The 24,937-nt window shown below is 38.1% G+C and overlaps 2 protein-coding genes across 2 annotated transcripts in view; one reads left to right on the top strand and one right to left on the bottom strand.

The window, feature by feature from the left end:
* LOC134825063 (LIM/homeobox protein Lhx3-like) overlaps positions 1 to 24,937 on the top strand; it is a 667,636-nt gene that overhangs the window by 463,042 nt on the left and 179,657 nt on the right. The gene's annotated exons all lie outside the window — the stretch shown is intronic.
* On the bottom strand, positions 13,937 to 24,650 carry LOC134825469 (uncharacterized). The gene is made up of 6 exons (XM_063837683.1): positions 24,549 to 24,650; positions 24,191 to 24,232; positions 24,010 to 24,083; positions 23,647 to 23,780; positions 23,336 to 23,421; positions 13,937 to 14,107 (listed from the first exon to the last, which is right to left on the bottom strand). The coding sequence occupies exons 1-6, from the start codon at positions 24,648 to 24,650 to the stop codon at positions 13,937 to 13,939; spliced, it is 609 nt and encodes a 202-aa protein (XP_063693753.1).

Genomic DNA, 24,937 nt, shown 5'->3' with positions numbered 1-24,937 from the left:
TTATAGACAATGCACATTGGCCTGAATGATCATAGTCTACTAAATACAGAACATTATCTTTGAATATATGAATAGTGAACCAAGCAACAAGATCCTTGCAGTGATCACCCTTAAAACGTCGCTTACCGGTAGTCACTGGGACATACTCTAGTCTCTACTCTGGTCTCTACTCTGGTCTCTCTAGTCTCTACTCTGGTCTCTACTCTGGTCTCTCTAGTCTCTTATTATACTCTTTTTTATCTGTTAGACGGAGTCGGGAGCTGCTATACATTAGTATAGAAGTGTTTATTGATACACTATTTAGGAGGACACTTGCTGTGGTTTTGAGTGAATTACACTCTTGACTCTTCTCTCGTTTCGTGTGCTTTCATTTGCTGTGGTCATGTTTTTCTGTTGTCTTTTAACCGCCAACCTCAAGTACTCCCACTTTAATTGCTGTACTACGTAATTACAATAGTAGTAAGCTAAAACAATGTGTTACATGATTCGTAATTACACTACTTACAAACCCGTACGGGAGCTAGTGTTTACTTATCCATTTATTGCTGAACAGATGTCTTTCATCGACTGAACCTGTCACGTTTAATTAAATTTTTATTAATTCAAGATCCCTCAATAAAGGTCTTATAATATTTAGACTCTATAAAACGATGCGTTACATGATTCAAGATGGGTAGCAGCGCATCCAAAAGTGGGGTTAAAAAGAGAGGAAAAGGGTACGAATGGAGTGGAAAGATCAAGTAAGAAGTTGTGCCGATTACCTGTAGGCTGTATACCATTAATTATGGAAAAGTAAAAAACCAGTTTAAGCTGGTTTAAATAAATAGGTTTAAATAAATAGAATACATTATAAGTACGCATATGTCCTGTCCTTGTTTTTGGATTCTATGAGACAACAGACGTGATTTTTAGGACATCAGCGGACATTGGCGTACAATGTACATTAGCGTACAATGTACATTAGCGGACAAACATTATGAGCATTTTTCGCACATAATTTGGACAATTGGGAGGAGCCTATATTACTATTCATAAGGAGCCTATATTCATAACCTATCGAGGTTTCCCCTTTGTGATTCAATCTCGGGAAGCATGGCTCCCCTTTGCAACACGAGCTCGGAAGCGGGGCCCTGCCTTCAAGGATACGAATCGAGAATCGAGATGACTCGGATCAACAATTTTTTAAGTCAAAAAGGTTACCCTGATCATTATGAACCATAAATATTTGTTCGAAGCCGACCATCCGATAAACGATTTTCCGAATTTAGGTACGGACTTCAGAAAACCAAAAAAATATTTTCGGCTCAAAATGATCAGGGTAGTTTGAAACATGAACTGAAGTAGTTTGCAGAAAAACTTTGAAGTATTACGACTTGGAAAATTTTCTGTCTGAGTCATTCTCAATACGTACCTCTGAAGGCAGAGCTCCCGCTTCCGAGCTCGTATTGCTAAGGGGAGGCCTGCCTTCCGAGATCGCATTACAAGGGGAAACCCTCGAGTCCAAAATCGTATATCGAAGGGTAGGTGAGGACTTTGAAAACCGACAAATTATTTTCGGCTCAAAATGATCAGGGTAGCATAAAACATGAACAAAAATAGTTTACAGAAAAACTTTGAAAGATTCGACTTAGAAAATGTTTGGCCCAAGTCATTCACTCTTCTGATACTTTAAATTATTAGATTATTTACTTCTCCCAATAATTCTCACTTCAACCAATATATTTAGATTCTGGTAGGGAGTAGAACGTGAGAGGAGTTTCACCTCCCCACCAAATTCAGATCTATAGAACATGAATAATGCATCGTTTCAGGTTTAAATCTTACATTGACTCAAGAGACTCTTTCCAAGACGAAGACTTTGGCCAAGTCGCATCAAGATCCTATATGTCAACTACTTATGACATAAAGTTTATAAACAGTGTGTTTCTTTACACAACACCTCTGAGCGAGCATCAATGGTCACGACTTGACATTTCACCAAGCCTATGTAGTATGAGCACGCGGACAGAAGACAGAAACAATACTGGTGGTCTCCTCGAGAAGAATGGAGAGCATTGATTGTTCAGATGAGCAGAAATATTGAAGAAGTGAGAGAAAAATTAAAGGGAAAAAGGCGCATGGAGAAGTACCACCCTAAAACTGAAACCCTTACTTAACACTAGCGACTCCAGCTGTATTAGCTTCAGGCCATTGTACGAGTATATAATAGTGGACACAGACCAATTGAATTTGAAATATAATTACCTCAGATGGAATTGTTAGAAATTTGCAAATAATTGTTTTTGACAAGATCGCCCGAAACAAAACCTTGAATTAGTCGTTTTTGACTGATTCAACATCCATAATACCCTTTTGGTTAAAAACACCCATTGAATTTCACCTTACCATATTATGAATGTATACAGACGAAACGATTTTATCATTAATATTGTACAACATATTTCTTAAAGAGTTGGTACGACCAATCACGGCAACATTTCCCGTTTAATATTTTAATTCAAAACCATATTATATTGACAGTTGTTTTTTATTCGTTAATTTGCAGAATTATTTTGTTATTTTGTAATGCACGTCACGTGTACCAGACACGTACCGTGTACCCTACTAATTATAACACCCCTTAGTGAGCTCCACACCGTTGTCACGATCTTGTTATTGGTGATTTTATACCTTCTTAATTAACTGTAAATACTTCTAAACATCACAAAAGCTCACCTGTTGCTGATTGTAGAATATCTCATCAGTTAGTATATTGTCCCATTTCGTTTTTTAACTAACATATGATTAGCCAATTAAAAACCTAGAGACCTACCACACTTGAACACACTTAACGAGTATAGTGTTCACCTTATATAATAGCCTAATGTAACATCAGCCATACATTACACATTACCCACATAAGGTGTACAAGTCACACGCAACACGCTGTAAAGATGTTATGAATATGGCTCCTTGCTCCATTTCACAACAAACCCTCCATGATGGTAAGTTATTGATCACACTTACATACTACCCTTGGAAGGGTGAGAATCCCTGCCACGTTTTTGGTCAGTTTCGCCGGGGCTCATGTCTTTCCTTGAGGGAGCATTAGTGTCTACAGAAAAACTGACTAATCCTAGCGAAGTCCAATCCGAACCACATCTTCCCTCAGAGGTGGTGCTGGGTCAGCTGGTTACTGAACGGATTGGCCTGGAGAAAGGCATAGTCCTGTTTTTCTCAAGCTAACCACCGAGGTAGGGGATTGGATGCCATCCGTCACACCTGGTTCTTGGACTTGTCGCCCTCAGACCCACAGAGGTGGGTGCACTGTCGGAGGCCTGTCACCCAGGTTGTCGGTGGTATCTCTCCCTCTGCCTCCCCTTTGGATCATTGTATCTATATCCCTCTTTTGACATAACCTCAGCCTGCCCGTTTTCCCGCTTTGTCGTGACCTTTATGGTCGCGGCGAAAGCCATTCCATTTTTTATCATGGAGACCGTTTTCCATTCATTCCCTGCCATGCCGCGCACTTTGCGCGCAGTTTTTCCTTTGTCTACTTTACCCTTACAACTCTGCATCACGCAGACTTTTACAGACCAGTTCCAGGCCCTCTGGTGAGTTGGCATCCACTAGTGGAATCGCCGACTTATTAGAGGAGCCAGGGACACCTAAGGCTGTCCCTAACGGGGCGCCCAGCTCAGGTGTTTCCACCGCAGACCCCGACCTGACTCTCCTAGCTACTAGGACAGACTGTAGAATACTGACTAGAGAAGACGCATTCCATACCCATACAGAGATTGCTATAGCGGAGGTAGACTTCCTAGAATCACTAGACACTAACCCGCACGACATAAACTTAATCTACAATTCGAGACAGGCACAAAAATATTTTATTCAAATCATTATCCCAGCCCTCTCACATGGATCAGTACAAAGAACAGCTCTACTTCTGATCACAGGAACCATCTCCCCCTCACCGACCTGTTACTTAGAGGTCCTCACCCAACTCCCCCCTCTTGACCTCAGGATTCACTCCATTTCTCTCATAACTTTCCTCAGGCTTAACATCACTTCGTCCGCCTCAAACGGACTTAGAGACGGAATGGAAAGCTCACATCTCACTCTATCCTTCTCTCCGACCATCTCAAGAAGATACGTCCACCTCTTTTCCTTTTAGATATACATCACTTTTAGACATGGAACACCAGCCTCACCCAACCTGTCACAATCATTCAAAACGGATTATATACTCGAACGCTCGGAAGCCCTAGTTCAGATCCCACTCCTCCATAAATCTGACACACTAGTTGGGTACACTGACAGCTCGGTGACGAACAATCTTGCAGCAGCGGGGTTCGTCCTCTATCCTAACTCATCGACTATTTCAGAACATTACCACCAAACACCACAATCATCTTCCAGGCAGAGTTGCTGGCTTTACTCCACCTCTGCATTCACCTCCCCAAGACCAACTACGCAGCTACTGAGCTCCACATCTGCATCGACAACTAAGCAGTTCTTCATGCCTTATCGGGCACCATCACCCAATCCCACCTCATCATAGACACTCTAGGAGCCCTCAACGCAGTTAGAAGGACACTCTCCGTCCCATTGGACCTCCTCCTTTGGCTCCTTAAACTCACTCCTCTCTTTCTAATATTCTAGACAGTTACTTTTTCCGACCTCACTTTTATCATATATTACTCTTCAGATCCTCACTGTTTTCCACCAATCCAACATTATTAGTTTCTTTGACAGACACCTTGACGTTAGACGACAAAATAGAGACAAGAGTAGAATTCTTACACATCTATTCACAGGATGCAGTCATCTCAGATATTTCCAAAACAAGACTGGCAACGAACCCAACAGCATGCAAAAAGTGTGATGAAGACAATGAAACTACAGCACACTATCTCACAAGCTGTCCAGCATTCTCCTTACACAGGAAATACTACGTTGGTAACTATACCATCAGAGAGGATACCTTCCATCACACCTTCTCTACCAGTAACACTGTGGGGATCGCTAGAGCTACCAAGTATCTAGATTTCTAAGAACCTCCTTAGTCTCTTTTATATTAGCCTTAGTAATCGTAATTGTCCCTCTACCACAATCACCCTCCCCTCCCCAGATTGTTCCCAGACTTGCAACAGGTCCTGCTAGCCAGCCAGTTCTAAGGGCTCATCAGTCCACAGGACAGTCGGCACTTCTAGCTTGACCCAATGCGTGTCTCTCTCTCTCCCTCCCCTCTTCTTTCTTGATTGTGGAAGGGACAACCACGTTACTTACACAGTTTCCTTTTATTTCTCAATCACATGATTCAGTGACCTCCCCAGCCCTCTATATCTTTAACATGATACCTCCCAGGACCATAGTATACCATACTAGACATTTCTTTAACTCCTCGTTACAGCAAGACTAATACAACACGGAGAAGAAAAGAAATAAAGACAAGATTACGACAGCCATGGACTCTTACAAAAGACTAACAGAAGGAACATCCCGGTTTGATCTTTCTGAACTATGCATCTTATATCGGTATAGTATTGGTATCTATTTATTACCTATTGTTATTTTTTATCTTTGCTAGTTAATCAGGTTTTTGGGTACCGGGCCATCCTGGTTACCCTGCTATGGGCCGTTCCCCTGGCTTATGCAGGTCTAGTTTACCCATATATATATACTACCCTCCACGTGACATGTGCCATGGAAATACGAGTTAAAAACATTCGATGATGCTAGTTGTTTTCCCACTATACAGTGGTAGTTATTACCAGGCAACACTACACCACACTCCACAGTCATGAAAAGTTATCAATATCAATTACATTGTTATTTAGAGCTTTTAGTTGATAAAAACACACTTAATTAAATTTATATTATAGCCCATGTTTCAATGTATAGGGGTGTTGAATGAGCTAGTAGTAACAGGCCCCATGAGATGTACTACAATACCACACACAGTACATGTAGTCCACACTGTGTGACACACAGAATATAGTGAGCTATTGAGGTCACCTAAATCACTCTTACTCGCTTTGCCGTTTAGTTGCGCTCTCTCTCTCTCTCTCTCTCTCTCTCTCTCTCTCTCTCTCTCTCTCTCTCTCTCTCTCTCTCTCTCTCTCTCTCTCTCTCTCTCTCTCTCTCTCTCTCTCTCTCTCTCTCTCTCTCTCTCTCTCTCTCTCTCTCTCTCTCTCACGCTTTTTTTAGTTCCATAGTTTATTACGCCAACTCGATTTTAAGTAGTTGTTGAATTTGAATTTTACTTATAAAGTTGTATATATGCTATATTATATATATACTAGGAGTATTACATTAATTCTTTAATTGTAGAGGACGCAGTTGTAAGATTGTTGCTATTTCAAATCTAATAGTATTAATCATGTCCAGAAGGGAAGCAGAGGACTAAATATTTTAAGTAGTTGTTGAATTTGAATTTTACTATTAAAGTTGTAATATGCTATATTATATATATACTAGGAGTACCTTACTATATATACTAGGAGTACCTTACTATCTTACTATATATAAAGCGAGACGATATATATGTGTTTATCCGTGCCATTTTACTGACACCACGGCATCAACTTTAACGCGACTTACCGCAAAAACCGTAAAAGATATACGACTGAAACTTTTTTGACTGGGTCAAATGCTTTAATAGCCTCCAAATCAGCATGAAAAAATAAACAATCGGCCAAGGAATAGGAACTTTAGAGCCCAAAATTTGGACCCCCAAGTGGTGTCAAAAACGCGAATTAAATAGGTAATAATTTTTTAGTCTCTTGAGTCTTGACACCATTTTAGGGTTATAATCCTGGACCAGGCAAAAGTCCTGCTCACATTGGGACACTGGCTAAGTTTCTCGATGTTATCCGACTTATATGATCCTAAATAACACAATTGACTCGGGTACACTTTTTCACCAGTGGGGCATTTCTCGGAATCACGCCCTTTTTGACCGCACCCATATCGCATCCCCCACTATAAATTATCTCGGCTTCTGATTGAGATACAGACCTCAGCCATGAACCAAAATGTGCCTAAGATGCATGTTTATGTTAGTGCTATGAAGAGACTTAAGGCCTAAGAGACTTAGTTTCTGAGAAATCGCCAAAAAACCGATTTTACTATACTATCAGTCTCGAGAGTAACAATTATCACACTTATTTCAAGATATCTCCGCTTCTGATTGGAGCTAAGCGCTCATCTTGGGCATTAAAATGGTCAGAATCATCATATTGAGTGGGGTAGAGCATGGTTTGAAAGTCTTCAGACGTCAGGTTGTTGAGTTATTAGGTCAGATCCCATTTTTACGCTCTCGCGAGTAGCGATTGATGCACTTATTTCATAGGGCCTGTCGTGATATCATGGATCGCTTAGGTTCCACCAGGATCTGGTAGTCCTCATAATTCTGCGGCCTCTATGTGTCGTCATCTCGCACAACTCCGAAAAACCGTTGTGAGTTTGGCATGTGAAAATTTGCAGCCTTCCAGACATCGATTGGGTTAACGAGTTGTCGTACGTCACCTCAAGATCGGGTGACAGGGGGCTGAACAGGCCAGAACCCAATTGATTGGGTCTGAGGTCACGTGGTTATGAGCCTGAGGTCACGTGACTATGACGTCACCGGAGCTCGTTCTCCGTTTCCCGCTCTTTGGACCAGGTGAGCTTGCATGCTTGTGAAAGTGGGTGTAAGTACAGCTGTACTGTAGTTACATCCAATTACCCCTAATAGAACGAAGATTTATTTTCTGACAGAAAGCTAGAAATTTACCAAAATATCGACGTTGTTCAAAATTTATTTTGATGACAACTCCTGACCTAAAATTGCACGAGAAATCGATTAAACTTGGTTTCAGAACTCAAAAATGCTTCCTTATGCCTTAAAATCCATTTTTATCGATACAATAAACATTTTGATCCTGTGGATTAATTAGTAACAGGTAACAAATGCACAGAAAAAACCACCGCACTTACATTGCAGTCTTAACGGTTTTTTTTTCATCAGCAATCAAGAGACAGGAACGGCGATTGCTTTAAATCAACGGTTTACGTTATTTTTGTGAATTCGACCCCTGTTTTAACGGTTATCACACTTTGTAATTGAATGTATTGATGATAGCTTTACTTTTTTCAATGAAACTAATAAATCATAACCATAAGATTCGGAATTTTTCAACCGTTGAAGAATATCGGAATTTTATAAAATGTAAGTTCAATTTTTACAAAAAATCAACGAATCGTATGAAATTCCATCAGCAGTTAGTTGATCGTTGCGTTTAGTATTATGGTTTGTCCTCTATAGCCTCTAGAAAAGGTGGGTCGTAAACGACCCTATCGTCCCTAATGGGTTAAGTAAGAATTTTCATTGTGTCTTATCGAAAGTGAGTGAGAGAAACACTTGTGGCAATTTTGTTTACTGGTCCTCTTATTTGTAAAGCTATCCTCAATACATTCAATTACAAAGTGTGATAACCGTTAAAACAGGGGTCGAATTCACAAAAATAACGTAAACCGTTGATTTAAAGCAATCGCCGCTCCTGTCTCTTGATTGCTGATGATGATCAGGAACGCATGACGTATAAATATCATCACGACGATTATTGGTCACTCGAAATCGACCCGTTAAGAATGCAATGGTAGTGCGGTGGTTTTTTCTGTGCATTTGTTACCTGTTACTAATTAATCCACAGGATCAAAATGTTTATTGTATCGATAAAAATGGATTTTAAGGCATAAGGAAGCATTGTTGAGTTCTGAAACCAAGTTTAATCGATTTCTCGTGCAATTTTATGGTGGTCATCAAAATAAATTTTGAACAACGTCGATATTTTGGTAAATTTCTAGCTTTCTGTCAGAAAATAAATCTTCGTTCTATTAGGGGTAATTGGATGTAACTACAGTACAGCTGTACTTACACCCACTTTCACAAGCATGCAAGCTCACCTGGTCCAAAGAGCGGGAAACGGAGAACGAGCTCTGGTGACGTCATAGTCACGTGACCTCAGGCTCATAACCACGTGACCTCAGACCCAATCAATTGGGTTCTGGCCTGTTCAGCCCCCTGTCGCCCGATCTTGAGGTGACGTACGACAACTTGTTAACCCAATCGATGTCTGGAAGGCTGCAAATTTTCACATGCCAAACTCACAACGGTTTTTCGGAGTTGTGCGAGATGACGACACATAGAGGCCGCAGAATTATGAGGACTACCAGATCCTGGTGGAACCTAAGCGATCCATGATATCACGACAGGCCCTACTTATTTCAAGATATCTCAGTTTCTGATTGGAGTTTAACGCTCATCTTGGGCATTAAAATGATCAGAATCATCATATTAAGTGGGGTAGAGCATGGTTTTAAAGTCTTCAGACTTCAGGTTGTTGAGCTATTAGGTCAGATCCCATTTTTACGCTCTCGCGAGTAGCGATTGATGCACTTATTTCAAGATATCTCAGCTTCTGATTGGAGCTAAGCGCTCATCTTGGGCATTGAAATGGTCAGAATCATCATATTGAGTGGGGTAGAGCATGGTTTTAAAGTCTTCAGACTTCAGGCTGTTGAGTTATTAGGTCAGATCCCATTTTTATGTTCTCGCGAGTAGCGATTGATGTACTTATTTCAAGATATCTCAGCTTCTGATTGGAGCTAAGCATTCATCTTGGGCATTGAAATGGTCAGAATCATAATATTGAGTGAGGTAGAGCATGGTTTTAAAGTCTTCAGACTTCAGGTTGTAGAATTATTAGGTTAAAACATATTTTTACACTCTTGCGAGTAGCGATGGACACACTTATTACAAGATATCGCAGCTTCTGATTGAAGCTAAGTGCTTATCATGGGCATTGAAATAGCCAGTATGATCATATTAAGTGGGGTAAAGCATGTTCCTAGTGCTAGAGGTTTTAGTGACATTTTACTGATATTTCTTGGCAAACAACTTTTTCCTGGCGATTAATTACAGTTCATTTAATAAATATTTTCACCATTGCAGTGACCATTCTTGCGAGAGCATAAAAATAGGGTTTAACCTAATAATTTAATAACCTAAAATCTAAAGACTTTAAAACCATGCTCGATGCTACTTAATTTGATAACTTTTACTATTTTAATGCCCATGATGAACGTTTATCTCCACAGCTCCACTCAGAAGCTGAGATATCTTGAAATAAGTGCATCAATCGTTATTCGCAAGAGCATAAAAATGGGATCTGACCTAATAACTCAACAACCTGAAGACTGAAGACTTTAAAACCATGCTCTACCCCACTCAATATGATGATTCTGATCATTTCAATGCCCAAGATGAGCGTTAAACTCCAATCAGAAGCTGGGATATCTTGAAATAAGTGCATCAATTGCTACTCGCGAGAGCGTAAAAATGGGATCTGACCTAATAGCTCAACAACCTGAAGTCTGAAGACTTTAAAACCATGCTCTACCCCACTCAATATGATGATTCTGACCATTTCAATGCCCAAGATGAATGCTTAGCTCCAATCAGAAGCTGAGATATCTTGAAATAAGTACATCAATCGCTACTCGCGAGAACATAAAAATGGGATCTGACCTAATAACTCAACAACCTGAAGACTGAAGACTTTAAAACCATGCTCTACCTCACTCAATATGATGATTCTGATCATTTTAATGCCCAAGATGAGCGTTAAACTCCAATCAGAAGCTGGGATATCTTGAAATAAGTGCATCAATTGCTACTCGCGAGAGCGTGAAAATGGGATCTGACCTAATAGCTCAACAACCTGAAGTCTGAAGACTTTGAAACCATGCTCTACCCCACTTAATATGATGATTCTGATCATTTTAATGCCCAAGATGAGCGTTAAACTCCAATCAGAAACTGAGATATCTTGAAATAAGTGCATCAATCGCTACTCGCGAGAGCGTAAAAACGGGATCTGACCTAATAACTCAACAACCTGAAGTCTGAAGACTTTAAAACCATGCTCTACCCCAATCAATATGATGATTCTGATCATTTCAATGCCCAAGATGAGCGTTAAACTCCAATCAGAAGCTGGGATATCTTGAAATAAGTGCATCAATCGCTATTCGCGAGAGCGTAAAAATGGGATCTGACCTAATAACTCAACAACCTGAAGTCTGAAGACTTTAAAACCATGCTCTACCCCACTCAATATGATGATTTTGATCATTTTAATGCCCAAGATGAGCGCTTAGCTCCAATCAGAAGCGGAGATATCTTGAAATAAGTGTGATAATTGTTACTCTCGAGACTGATAGTATAGTAAAATCGGATTTTTGGCGATTTCTCAAAAACTAAGTCTCTTAGGCCTTAAGTCTCTTCATAGCACTAATATAAACATGCATCTTAGGCACATTTTGGTTCATGGCTGAGGTCTGTATCTCAATCAGAAGCCGAGATAATTTATAGTGGGGGACGCGATATGGGTGCGGTCAAAAAGGGCGTGATTCCGAGAAATGCCCCACTGGTGAAAAAGTGTACCCGAGTCAATTGTGTTATTTAGGGTCATATAAGTCGGATTACATCGAGAAACTTAGCCAGTGTCCCAATGTGAGCAGGACTTTTGCCTGGTCCAGGATTATTATACGGGTTCCTGCTAGTATAATAAGATAATATAAAGCGAGAGGACTAAATATCTCAACTGCTCACTAGAACTAAGGGGGATGGGGAGCTCCTTCAGTAGTGGCGTATCAAGAACAAACTTAAAATCAAATGGAATACACTGGCAAGGCAACGTGAGGTAACTATTTGAATTGAAAATCTCAAGATTACAAACACACAATTTTCAAAACATACTATAATGTAATGATTTAGTTTCACACATCGAAAACTTAATACTTACCGTTTATTCTATAATAATTCTTATAAATATTTTATAGCTCAATAAAAGGTTCTCTATAATTTCAGCACACCATCGGGGACGAACGACAGATCACACGGTATTGAGTGGCAACGACACATAAGGTGGGGCATCAACAGTTAATAGTTGAACTGTTCAAGCCAACCGTTAACATGTAGAGCAAATCATTCTAATTACGTGGGAGGCAACAACTAAAATAGGGTAGTTGTTGAAATGATGACCACTATACGTCAAATTGCAGTGGTTGATGGCGAATATTTTTTGTTTAATATTAAATCACCTTTCATGCATATATCTCATCATGTGGGATGATTCAAAATCAGCGTCTAACACCAAACTCAAATCAGTAAATCTTGGACAAAATGAATACCCGACAAACATTTGCTCAGAAAGCGCACATAGTGCCAGAAATTTGATATAACATTTTTGCTGCAAAGAGATAAGAGACCGGTACCATGATATATTCATATACCATATGCATGTTACGTAAGCCAATGCTTGTTTATTTCAGACTCCCCCTCCCCTCTACGCAATCCACTTCAAAAACAGCTATTGTGGATACATTTCGCTAATGTAAGCTTCTTTAAACGGAACAAAGTAATAAGTGAACGACCCCTAGGCACTCCGTGAAATACAGTGAAGGAAGTGATGATCTCCTCGCAGCTTGTGTAATGTCATAATCAGGCCTCATTCATAACGTGATTACAATCTTTCAGTTATTTAAAGTTGTAACTATACATTTAACAGGAGCCATGCCAATTGCCATTAGCATTAGGGGTCATTCATAAAAGTAAGTATATTCTCACCGGATTGCACTGCAGGCTTACTTGTGTTGCAACTTTTTAAGTTTTGGACCATTTAATTAATTACCGGATCTTTAAATCAAACCACTTATTTCCTAATTTATAATCGAAAGACCTCGATAGACAGGTTTATTATAAATATATACATATATAATAAAAAAGCCCATGGTCACACGAGGTAAGTTAAACTTAAGGTAATACAGTAATACTGTAGTAGTATTCTTTGGTAGTCAGTTTTTATTGCTTCAAAAAATATCAATCTGCATCACAACTTAACATACATGATACAGCCCATAAAAATATATCTCGCACTGAACACAACGTAATATCAACAAAACCGATCAAAATTTCGATCCGATATTAATTGCACGTGCAGTGTGCACGTGTTAGCTGTGCAACTATGTATATATATATAAATTATAGTTGCATAGTATATATAGGAAGCTATAGTAGTATTCTTCGAAAGAAAGTTTTAATCGTATCAAAAAACATTAATCCAAACCAAAGATATAACAGCCGATTTAAATGAAGAATTCAATTCAATTGATTCAGACGTTTACATTTACAAGGAACTTTAGTCTTAGACATCGTCATGAAGGAGTTTATATTACGATGTTGCACATTCTATCATTCTACAGTTTGCTCTTGAAATGATATTTTCGCTGACACAATCTTGTCTTTCACTTATGTTGCTCTTTCTTCAGCTGTTAACAGTGAAACCGGTCTTTGAAAACATGCACTTTATACTATGACTTATAATATTATGTTATTATAATATTATTACAATGATTTCATCTAAGCACCCCCTTGTCTCTTCTTCAGCAAGAATCTGGCCTTCAGTCTCCGTTTCCTCGGTCTCGGGGTCGCGACAGTTGCCACTTTCGTGCTCCTCAAGTCTTTAAATGTATGATCAGCAGTAGGTGAGGCAACCTGAAACACATAGAGTAAAAATATCAAAATATCAATAAAGATGGTTGAAGTTCGAGGGCGCGCTTTCCGACATTTTGAAAAAAACCATAACATTAAGTTAGTGTTTAAAATGCCTTCTCCGATAATATGCCGTACTAATAAAGATAATTATCAATCCAATACTAACAGTGACCCTATCTAAATCAGGGGCATCAAGTTTAACTTCTACTTCTTTGTCCGGTTCGGAATCATAACTGGTTTTATCTTCGCTTACATCTCCCTCAGGAAGATTCTCTTCCTGTGATATCTACAAATATTTAAAAACAGCTTGAAAATTTCAGTAAAAGTATCAGTAAGTCAGTTACTGTTGTGTCACTGCTCACTATGAATTAAGGAGATGTTATCTGCAGTAATGTATACCTGGTTCGGAGTGTGGGTGGTAGCTGGTACGGGGGTCCCTACAACACTAGGAGCAGTTGAGGCAGGTCTAGAGACATCTGACTCTCCTTCTCCTGTGTTCCAGGTGTGATGGACATCAAACTTCTGAAATTAATTTCATAGTGTAATCGGGCAATCTATACTTATTTAAGCAGAATGTCAAAGATTAGATTTCTGAAATTAATTTGTGAATCAATCTGTTTTGTGAGATAAGTTTAGATCTATGATGAGAAGTTCGTAAAGTACGTACTTTTAAAAATGGCTGTACCGTACGTACTAATAAAATTGGTTATAAAGTACGATAGATGGGTTTTCGATGAAAGTCCGACTTTCGTGAAAAAATAATAACAGGAAAACTTAAAATGGCGGTACGGGCACCAAAAATTATGTCGCCGCATTCTTATTTCCATCATTAGAATAGAATGACTGTACGTACTCCTATTGAATATAATTGCAGTTATTCAAATTAATTAATTGTCTTAAAAATGGTTAATTCGACTTTAGCATTCACTGGTACCAAAATCGTGGTTTGAAAATTGTATATATACCTGCCAATTATATATGTATATACCTGCCAATTCTACAACGATAGCAAAATAAGGTGAAAAACGGACACAATTTTTTCAGAAAAATTTCGTTCTTAAAAGTGGTTGTACGGTACGTACTAATAAAAAACTAATACAAAATCTTTTTATGATTAAATAAAATGATCTTTGTTCCATGTCTCCAGTAGATTTGCTCGAGGGTGACGAAGGATCGGAAAATATTATAAAATTGAAATTTTCAGAAGGAGACCAACACCATCTGTTCTGATTTAAAGTCTTCTTGCAGTGAGATAATGATTTACAAATATCACAACCATCCTTTGGAGCTATCCTAACGACCACTACGAGAGCAAATTACTTCGCCAGCTGATAATATTAACGCAATGAAACGACTGTTTTTACCACAAAAGACGAGATAATGCCCGGCACGTGGACTGTGCCATTTATAAATCAACACGTGCACAGGGGCTCTTACTGAGATTCCTAGCATCAGTTAATTACTTTTATTTCGCTATCATATTCTGTTGGCCGGCAGAGGCGATGAATTTATAACACACATAACCCCGGCATGCGCAGGGATTATATTTCAATTTTTCCCGCGACGCGCGGGAAAAATTTATAATAATTTCGAGTGCGAAGCACGAGGGATTATTATGAAAATAACCCCGACGTGCTTTAGCACGAGGGGTTATTTTAATATAACTTAAGCGTGCCGGTGTTATGTGTTATAAGCCCCTCCGGGTTAGTGCTAGGACCAACAAATTTGACATTTTACTCTTAATTCTAGCTATATGAGATCATTATGGAAAATATGAAATGGAATTGGGGACTTCCAAATAAATACAACTAAGGTACTATGACTTTTGAAATTGGCGTTATATCTAAACACTATTCCTCAGTCAGAACGTTGAATGAATATGAATATCGATAAGGGGCGTCGAGTTAAGCCTGGCAAGCGATAAAAGCTAATAATGATATCGTGTCATGAAGTTCATCAAAGTAGACGACTATAATACATGGCTTATTATATATATATCAAACTCGACAAAATTAACCGAACCGGACAAAATCAAATGTAACCGTCGAGACAAGTTTTGGAACTGGTCCAATTAATGTAAGAGTTTAAGTAATGTAAGAATGTAGTGTGCTGGAGTTTTGCCAGCGCCTGCAATTAGACCGATACGTAGATCGAGTGTATTTAGGGTGGCCCATAAGTGACTACCCACACGCAACCTCTTAATAACTCACGTAATTCGTCTCCAAATTGCACCAAAATTTCAGAGATTATAGATATGGGTCAAACTTAGATTTCCTGAAAGTTTCGTAAGCCACGCCCAATTACAGTGGGCGTGGCGTGACACTCCCTCTTTTTCACTATTGTCTTCATAAAATGAGAACGCTTTAAGCTAAGAACTCAAAATTTTTTGCACACATTTGGCTTGATAATTGAAAACTTTTCCAAAAGTTTCAAGTTCATTGGTTAAAATATGGCTGAGTTATGACCATTTTAAAATCCATCGGATATGTGATCCGAGCACTCAGTCAGTGATATTTGCACTCAATTAGTGATCTCGTCACCCAATCTGATCAAGAGTAAGGCGTTAGCGTGTATTAATGAGGTTCGTTAGGCTTTGATTGGATACCGATGATGACTTTGCTAGAAAGGGAAACACAAATTTTTAGGATAAAAACCAGATCGTGACTTTTCAGGAAAAGCCGTTCTCTCCACCACTTCATCCGGTCTAGTAGAGCCCCAGTGAATTGCATTCTGGGAGTTGACATATCCGTTTATATGGCCTTGTCGCTGTACCAGATTTCGTCCTCAAAGTAGGGATCCACATTTTGCTTGGACAGGAATGTGTTGGCGAAATCTATCCTCGATTGGAAATCACGGTCCAAAAGTTTGTGTTTCTTTGTGATTCGGTAGGCCCGGTTCAATGATTCAATGGATGGTTCATTCCTTTTTATTGATTGTAAGGAACCTGTGACTAGCAGGGCTAACAAGCCCTGAAATGGTGACACCACCATAAATTCGTGTGATAGCGTTTTAGGTGCAGTCAGCTGTATAGGCCGGCCCATAAGCAGGCTGCAACCAATCAAGCGGTGCATGTGAGCCAAACAGGCCATTAACCAAGTGACGAGATCACTGACTGAGTGCTCGGATCACGTATCCGATGAGTTTTGAAATGGTCATAACTCAGCCATATTTTAACCAATGAACTTGAAACTTTGGGAAAGGTTTTCAATTATCAAGCCAAATGTGTGCAAAAAATTTTGAGTTCTTAGCTTAAAGCGTTCTCATTTTATGAAGACAATAGTGAAAAAGAGGGAGTGTCACGCCACGCCCACTGTAATTGGGCGTGGCTTACGAAACTTTCAGGAAATCTAAGTTTGACCCATATCTATAATCTCTGAAATTTTGGTGCAATTTGGAGACGAATTACGTGAGTTATTAAGAGGTTGCGTGTGGGTAGTCACTTATGGGCCACCCTGTAGTTCTTACGTTAAGCCATAGGTCACGTGACATTTTTTACCAATGCGCGTCGTAGTAGTTAGTCACGTGATACACGTCATCAAAACACGCGACAGTACGCGGTTGAAATTCTCATGGAATATCAAAACAAAACAAATCTTGTTGAGCCAAATTAGCGGGGCGGGATTATAAAAGCTGTGCCGGGGTTATTTATTCAGCGGGAAAAAACTAACAGCGGGAGCCGGGATTATCAGAATCTATTTAGCGGGAGCCGGGATTATCAGAATCTTATTCTATCCCGGAGGGGTTTATAAAGTAGCTTAGCACATGGGTCCTGATGCTTCTTGCAGTTAGACGGTGTTTATTATTAAATTAATTATTTATCAATTATTGTTAAGTTAATCATTACTATTATTTATCACTATTGGTTATTCAACAGTCCCTTCAGGACTTAACAGGGCGCTTGTTGTGTTGTAGTTCCTCCTTTATAGGAACTACAAAAATTACACTTCAACAGACGGGAAGTACATCATGGATCTAAATTTAATGTTACTGAACGATGATGTACCATTTAATCGTTTAAAAGTTTTTACAAGCATCTGCTCTTACTGAGATTCCAAGCCTTAGTTTTAGATGTTTAGATGTTCTGGTAAACCGCTACAGTCGGTCTCTTGACGTTTTCAATGTAGATTTATAATAATAACAATTAGTTGAAATTCACTTCGAATGGAGAACAATCGTCAAAAGGATGGTACCTATATATTTTGCATCTTTGACTAAGATTGATCGAAAGGCTAATTTTGAATAAGGTATTACTATACACTAATATCGTTATTATTTTTGCTGATTATTACGTATACTGTTATGTTTTAAAGATATTAGATACAAACTTTTTAAAGAAGCAAACAATTATTATGAAACCAAATTTAAAAATAAGGAGGAAGAAAAAAATCATCGTCTGAAATAACGGACAATTTATGAATCTGAATTAAAGTATTGGTTATAATGCTATGTTCTTATGTTATTCTAAAATAATTAGAACATTAATTGAATTATTGAATTGTGCTGATATTTTAGTATTTAGAACATTATTCAACGATACGACTTTTAAGTGTTTTTATGATGATACTACTACTAGCATGACCGTGGTCAAAAGGAAAAAACTAATAGTATTCTTTGATAGTCACTTTTTATCTCATTAAAAATAAAGGTCCATAACACTTATATAGGTCGATGGAATATATTTTAAGTCCACACTTATTTGCTTGACGCTTTCACTCCACACCGGATGAAATTTCAATTTCCTCTGATCAAATAATAAAACAAATATTTAATAAAACAAATATTTATTTTTACGGCACAATCAAACAATGTCAATAATTAATATATCAGGGGAGGTTTGAAGAGGTTTCAAGTGCCGAAGGCCACTGCTTATCTTTAGGATTTGAGAGTGACCTGTGCTTGAAACCCCCTCAACCATCCACTACGTCAATATACTTGTTATATAAACTATATAGAAAAATATAACAATCTAAAATTACTTATTGGTTTAGTTTGGTGACATAGGAGAGCCCAGTTGAGTTTTAGTTTAGGTTTAAGTTTTAAGTTATAGTTTAAAAGGTTAGCCATGTTTCATGGCAGAGAGAGATATCATGTGTGCAGAGCCGTACCGGATTTAGAATTTGAGATATAATATAAATTAGTTACCAATTACCATGTATTAGGGTCATCTCGATTTTGGAGGGATAGCAAGTGCTTTTTAAGGTTAGATTTAATAACACCTGACGAGGCTGACAAGTCTGAATTCTTGGAAGAACCCGGGATTATTATCCCATCTACATTAGCATCACATATTTCGAATACATAGGGGCTGAGGTCATTCCAAATTTTCGTAGAGGTGTACAAAAAGTTCTGTTGGGAGATATCCAACCTCAGTAATGGGACAATCAGACGAAGTTTTTCATTTCTAGGACAGAACTTGAAAAGATCTTTAATCGACTGGGGGACATCAAATTTAAGAATTTTGAATAGTTCCATAAATGTATGGTACATGTGCAGATTCTCCAGGTTCATAATTTTCTGCTCAGTGAATAGCGGTTTAGTGTGTTCAAGACAGTAGTTCTTGCTAGCCATATGTTCGTTATAAGTTCTTGAACGTGCACAGGTTAAATAGTATTCCTTATGATCAAAATTGGGAATGTTACCAAATAGCAGTCTTATACATCGTTTTTGAATTGCAAAGATTTTATTCAGCTTATGTTTAGGGATCCCACCCCAGCAACTTATACAATAGCTAAGATGTGACATAAAAAGAGCATTGTATAGTTTCAAATATTCAGATTTGGGAATGAATTTGCAAATTCTCTTAATCGATACAATACTGGAGTTCAGCTTTAAAGATAAATGATTAAGATGTGGTTCCCAGCTTAGCTGTTCGTCTATTATCACCCCAAGAAACTTTGTACATTGAACTTTTTCTAGCTTTTTTGCCATCTATTAAAATCGTTAGATTCCTGTTAAAGGGCCGTGTTCTGGCACAGGTCTGTGTTGCTCTTGACAAACCTGGCTGAAAATGCATGTAACAACTTTTCCCTGCATTTATATGTAACTTGTTAGACTCCATATAGTTACTGACCTGTTTCATTACATGATTAGCTTTTTCAAAAGCTTCCTGTGCTGAACTACCTATCACAAAAATATTTGTATCATCAGCAAACAGGACGAATTCAGCCAAGCTTGAGGAGCTCACAATATCATTTATATAAATCAGAAATAGTAGAGGTCCTAACACTGACCCCTGGGGTACACCATACTCAACTGAACACTTGTCCGATTTTTCAGTTTGAAAAGAAGTTACTTGGCTACGGTTTGTTAGATAGCTAGCAAGAGTTTTTAGTGCAATACCTCTTACTCCATAGTGTTCAAGTTTATGCAGGAGTTTATCGTGCTCAATTGTGTCAAATGCTTTACTTAGATCAATAAATATTCCAATTACATGATTTTTCTGTTCAATCTCATTAAGTATTTTATTGACAGAATAGTTTACGGCATGAGATGTTGAGTGTTGTTTTCTAAAACCAAATTGTCGATCATAAATCACGTTCATAGCACTGAGGTAATTATATAACCTATTATAAATTATTTTTTCAAGTATTTTTCCAAATATCGGTAATGTAGAAACAGGTCTATAGTTATCAAGGCATCGTGAGTCTCCTTTTTTATAGATTGGTGTAATAGAGCCCGTTTTAAGCTTGTTTGGAAAGACCCCATTGTCCAAGAACCAATTAAAGAATCTAGAGATGTGACCAGACAGATAATTTACACTCTTTTTTAAGACTTTAACAGAGATATCACTTGCCTTCCCATTTTCAAGGCTACCAATAATTTTACTTATCTCTTCCTCGTCACAGGGGCTGAGAAAAAAAGAGTTCACTATTCTTTCTCTGCCCTTGAGGTATTGCTTAAACTTCTTTTTATTGAAATTGCCATCAGTTACCGTACGAGATGGTACAGAAGATTGAACTTTTGAATTAAGAGTACGAGCAATAGACGAGAAGTAGATGTTAAATCCGTTAGCAATCTCACGGCGTTCAGTTACAATTCTACCATCAATTAAGAATGATGCTTTTATATCTTTTTTAGATTTACCCCTGAGTTCGTTAATCAATTCCCAGGTTTTTTTAATATTTCCTTTAGCAAGTTCAAATTTTTTCCCATAGTGGGCTTTTTTCGCAGATTTTATAGCTTTGTTTAGGATAGAGCGATACTCCTTATACTTGAGATATAAAGTTTCCTCACCTAATGGGTTGATTTTTGTACACGAAGCCTTCCATCGCTTGTAGTGAAAGCCTTTAGTAAACACAGATTTAATTAACGCAGAAGTGATCCATGGATTCATCAATCTATTGCGTTTTGATTGAAAACCAGCAGTAGAGTCCACTTTGAAATTCAGTTCGATTTTTTCATGGACAGTTTCGACAAATTTTTCAAAACCTTCCTCATCATACGAAAAGTTCGATTGGTAGATATCCCTTCCGATATCATTAAGGAAGCTTTCTATATTAGACTCACAGTAATCATACTTAGGTTTAAGTTTGGCATCATTTGGACTCTCTTTAGTATTACACGATATGAAACAGAAGATGGGGTTATGATGGGAAATCTTGGATTCAAGAATTCCAGATCCTAAGACACGCTCAGTAGAGTTCACTAAAATATTATCTATTAAGCTTTCGTTGCAACCCGGCTTGGCATGGGTGGCAATCGATATCAAAGGGATTAAATTGTTACTGTAGATAGTTTGTTCAAATTCGGCTATGTTTCGTCCCTGGGCCAAAAGAAAAAAATCAAGGACAAGAGGATACTGTTGGCGTTATCATTTGATAAGCATTAACATTAAGTGTTTCATCACTCTTGGAACTCTCATTCCATTTCTGGAAATGTAGGATTGTTTGTTCGTTATATACTATGATGAAAAGTTTGTACGGTATGTAGTATAACTAGGTAGTGTGCCATCGACAGTGAGCCGCGCGTTCCGACTGTAGAATGGTTTTTTAGCGCTAATTTCGGCCAGCACAATTTTCCTTCAAACAAATAGATATTAAGTATCCTTCCCGACCTCCGATTGCAACAAAAATTGGTAAGCTTACTCATAAACTTACAAGGAAAGTGTCCGAAAAGTTTAAAGCATATCCAACCCTCAAACATTATGTTACAGTTAAAAGCAGCGTATTTTGCCCCATTTTGATTACTATATCAACTCTGATATCCACCAAATTTTTCGGACAGTTGTGAAAGCCCTATTGGAAGGTCGTCGCCAATTTTCAGAATGATCTCATTCAAGGAACTGAAGATATATCCAAATAATACGACAAAAATCAACGAATTTGGTCAAATTTGGTAAAATTACGCGACTTTTACAGCTAATTTTGCTCCAAAAGCCGCGCACCATCAAAGCAAATATGGCACCTAGGCGAAACTCACTGATCTTTCCAAAAATGTATGACAAATTCGGTATTGTGAAAATTCTCACAGTCTCTAGAAAACAATGGTACAAAAATTTTTTAAATCCGAGCAAGTTTATTTTATGGTGCACCCCCTAGTATTGTAGCGCGATGCACTACTGGGTCGCGCGCGCATCAAATAATGCTTCTCGCAACCACTTCTTCGGTAGATCGGCGAGATGCACCACTGTGCCTCACCGAGCTGCGAAGGATTGACATCGTGAATCAACCCCTAGTAGTACGTACTTTAAACAAGAATTGCGCCCGTTTTTTCGTTTTGGCGGATGCTAGATCGATTTCCATTCACTATAATTATAAGTATAACTATAAATATAAGCTCTAATCAGCTCACTTCATAATATTAATATTGAAACACATCAGTACACTACGCGTGCCACGTACAAATTGGGCTTATTACCTAATACTATCCTGTATACATTACAGAGTATGCATTAAAATACGCTCGCGCCGCGCATTCATTGACCACAGGCTAGCCTAGCAGTAGCTATACACAACATCTCCGCAAGCAATCCTCGCGCGCGCGCGGCTAGTTGACATAGTATTAGTAACAAACGGAAGGAATGACACCATATTCAGACCCACCTACCGCTATATCCAAAATCCACTTTTTTCTCCAAAAACTACCATTCGTAACTTTTCACTATTGCCTTTTTACAAAAGGGTGAAATGGAAAAAATGGCTGTTACCGCACGTACTAATAAAATTGGCTATAAAGTACAATAAATGGGTTTTCGATGGAAGTCCGACTTTCGTGACAAAATAATAACAGGAAAACTTAAAATGGCGCTACGGGCACCTAAACTTATGTCGCGGCCGCATTATTATTTTCATCATTAGAATAGTATGACTGTACGTACTCCTAGTCCTATTGAGTATAATTGCAGTTATTAAAATTAATTTATTGTCTTAAAAATTGTTTAATTCGGCTTTAGCATTCACCGGCACCAAAATCGTGGTTTGAAAATTCCAAATATACCTGCCAATTTTACAACAATAGAAAAATAAGGTAAAAAACAGACACAATTTTTTCAGACAAATTTCGTACTTCAAAGTAGTCACTCACTAGTTGTACGGTACGTACTAATAATAAACCTCGTACCGTACGTACTTAAAGCCGCGGGTACGGTACGTACTTCTCATCTTAGGTTTTGATCGTTTTTACACGAGAAACTGAGGTCATCGTAATTTTTTATGTCCCAGAATTCTAAATGAAATTAAAAATTTCATTTCTCAAAAACTGTAGAGAATTTCATTAATCGATGGTAGTTTACTGTATAATGTAAAAACTTACCGCAACGATGGATTTAACGTCGACTAGATTCTGAGGTTTCGGGGTTTTGTAAGTCTTGTTAAGTTTCTTCCACAAATTAGCAGTATCTAGTGCGGTGAATTATTAATTGAATTGATGCAAAATGGCCCAAAATCGTCTGCCCAAACGCAACCTATTCTAAATAACTCAATTTATTCTTGAGAGAATTATTCAAGCTTTCAAGGGTCGTGTGGGCCATTCTGTATCATGGGAAAACTATTTATAGCATTATAAATATAAGAAACTATAGACATAAATCAGTTTTGATTTCAGACTCAAATGTTATAACTCACTAGATGGTGGCTGATTCCCCTTCTTAGTCTCCATGAGCGCTACAGTGAGGTCGGATAGAGAAGGGGACTTTAGAGATGGGGACTTGTTGTGAGTACACGAACACTGCACCGGCTGGTTCGCCATCTCCTGCAACCTACAATACACAACTTTATCAATATTATCAGTCGTGTATTTATCTTAACAGTACACAACTTTATATACAGCAGTTTAACATCTTTAGCGCTGTCATGTCTCGTTAATATCACAATAACGTGTTGGACTATAATCACAACATCAACAAACTATGAAACGAAATCAAATTTAATAAAACTCTATTAGGATGAGTATAACTGAGCATCATCGATATAAAATGATGAACCAACCGTATCCGTAACAGAGATATTTCTTGTCTTAACATTTCCGTTTCGTGGAAGTTCTTGTCACTACTGCAGGAGATCTGGGAGGATTTCTATGTGTATCGTTAGTAAATAATTTGTTAATTTGTTGCTAATTTAATATGTGCACTATTTCTCAAAGTTACCTTTACAAGAAACCCTTCCTCACCTCACATACGCGGTCTATCTTGCAAGTGATCTGGGACGATTTCTATACGTGTCGTTAGTGAATAATTTATTAATTTGACGCTAGTTTAACAATACACTAATTTTTAAGGGTTACCCTTACAAAGAATCCTTTCTCACCTCGTATTAAACAGGATTAAACATAAATTTGTCAATGAGAGCCTTAACACTCACGTCTTGACTATACATCAATAGAGAAATAAATAATGTGCAAGGGTGTTCTTAAAATAAAAATTTAAAAAATCATTAAAATTTAACTTCGTCACACCTCGTATGTTGCTAGTTTAACAATACTTATACACTATTATATTTGTTAAGAGTTACAAAGAACCCTCTCTCACCTCGTATATGCTGTCTATCTTGGTGAACAGGTTCTCCATCATGAACTCCACCTTGCTCTCCAGTTGAGCTACCTGCCACGATATCTCACCGTGTCTCGGCATGCTTTACACAATCTAGCAGCAGTACATATTTTGGTCAGAAAAAATTCGTCACAAAGCGATTTAAAGGAGAAAAAGTCGAGACAGGTCCCAGAAATCTTCCCAGAGATTTCCCAAAAGCAGTTTACAATTAATGATGCATACAAATTGTTAAAAATTTCACGATATCACAACGATTGTGCTGCAGTTCAGTTGTTCATAGAAAGTCAAAGAAATTTAACCAGATATGAACAAATGACCACATAAGTTTGCAATAGTAATTGTAAATTTTATTTGACAGATTAGATTAA

This window comes from Bolinopsis microptera, chromosome 13, assembly GCF_026151205.1.
Source record: "Bolinopsis microptera isolate Bmic1 chromosome 13, MBARI_Bmic_1.0, whole genome shotgun sequence".
Classification (NCBI taxonomy): Eukaryota; Metazoa; Ctenophora; class Tentaculata; order Lobata; family Bolinopsidae; genus Bolinopsis; species Bolinopsis microptera.
This window is presented reverse-complemented; position numbering and strand designations above follow the sequence as displayed.

Coding starts and splice junctions, on each gene's coding strand:
- LOC134825469 (XM_063837683.1), bottom strand. CDS start 24,650: ATGCCGAGACACGGTGAGATATCGTGGCAGGTAGCTCAACTGGAGAGC. Junction 24,233..24,548: donor AGATAGACAGCATATACGAG/GTGAGAGAGGGT, acceptor CGACACGTATAG/AAATCGTCCCAGATCACTTG. Junction 23,781..24,009: donor ATATCTCTGTTACGGATACG/GTTGGTTCATCA, acceptor TGTGTATTGTAG/GTTGCAGGAGATGGCGAACC.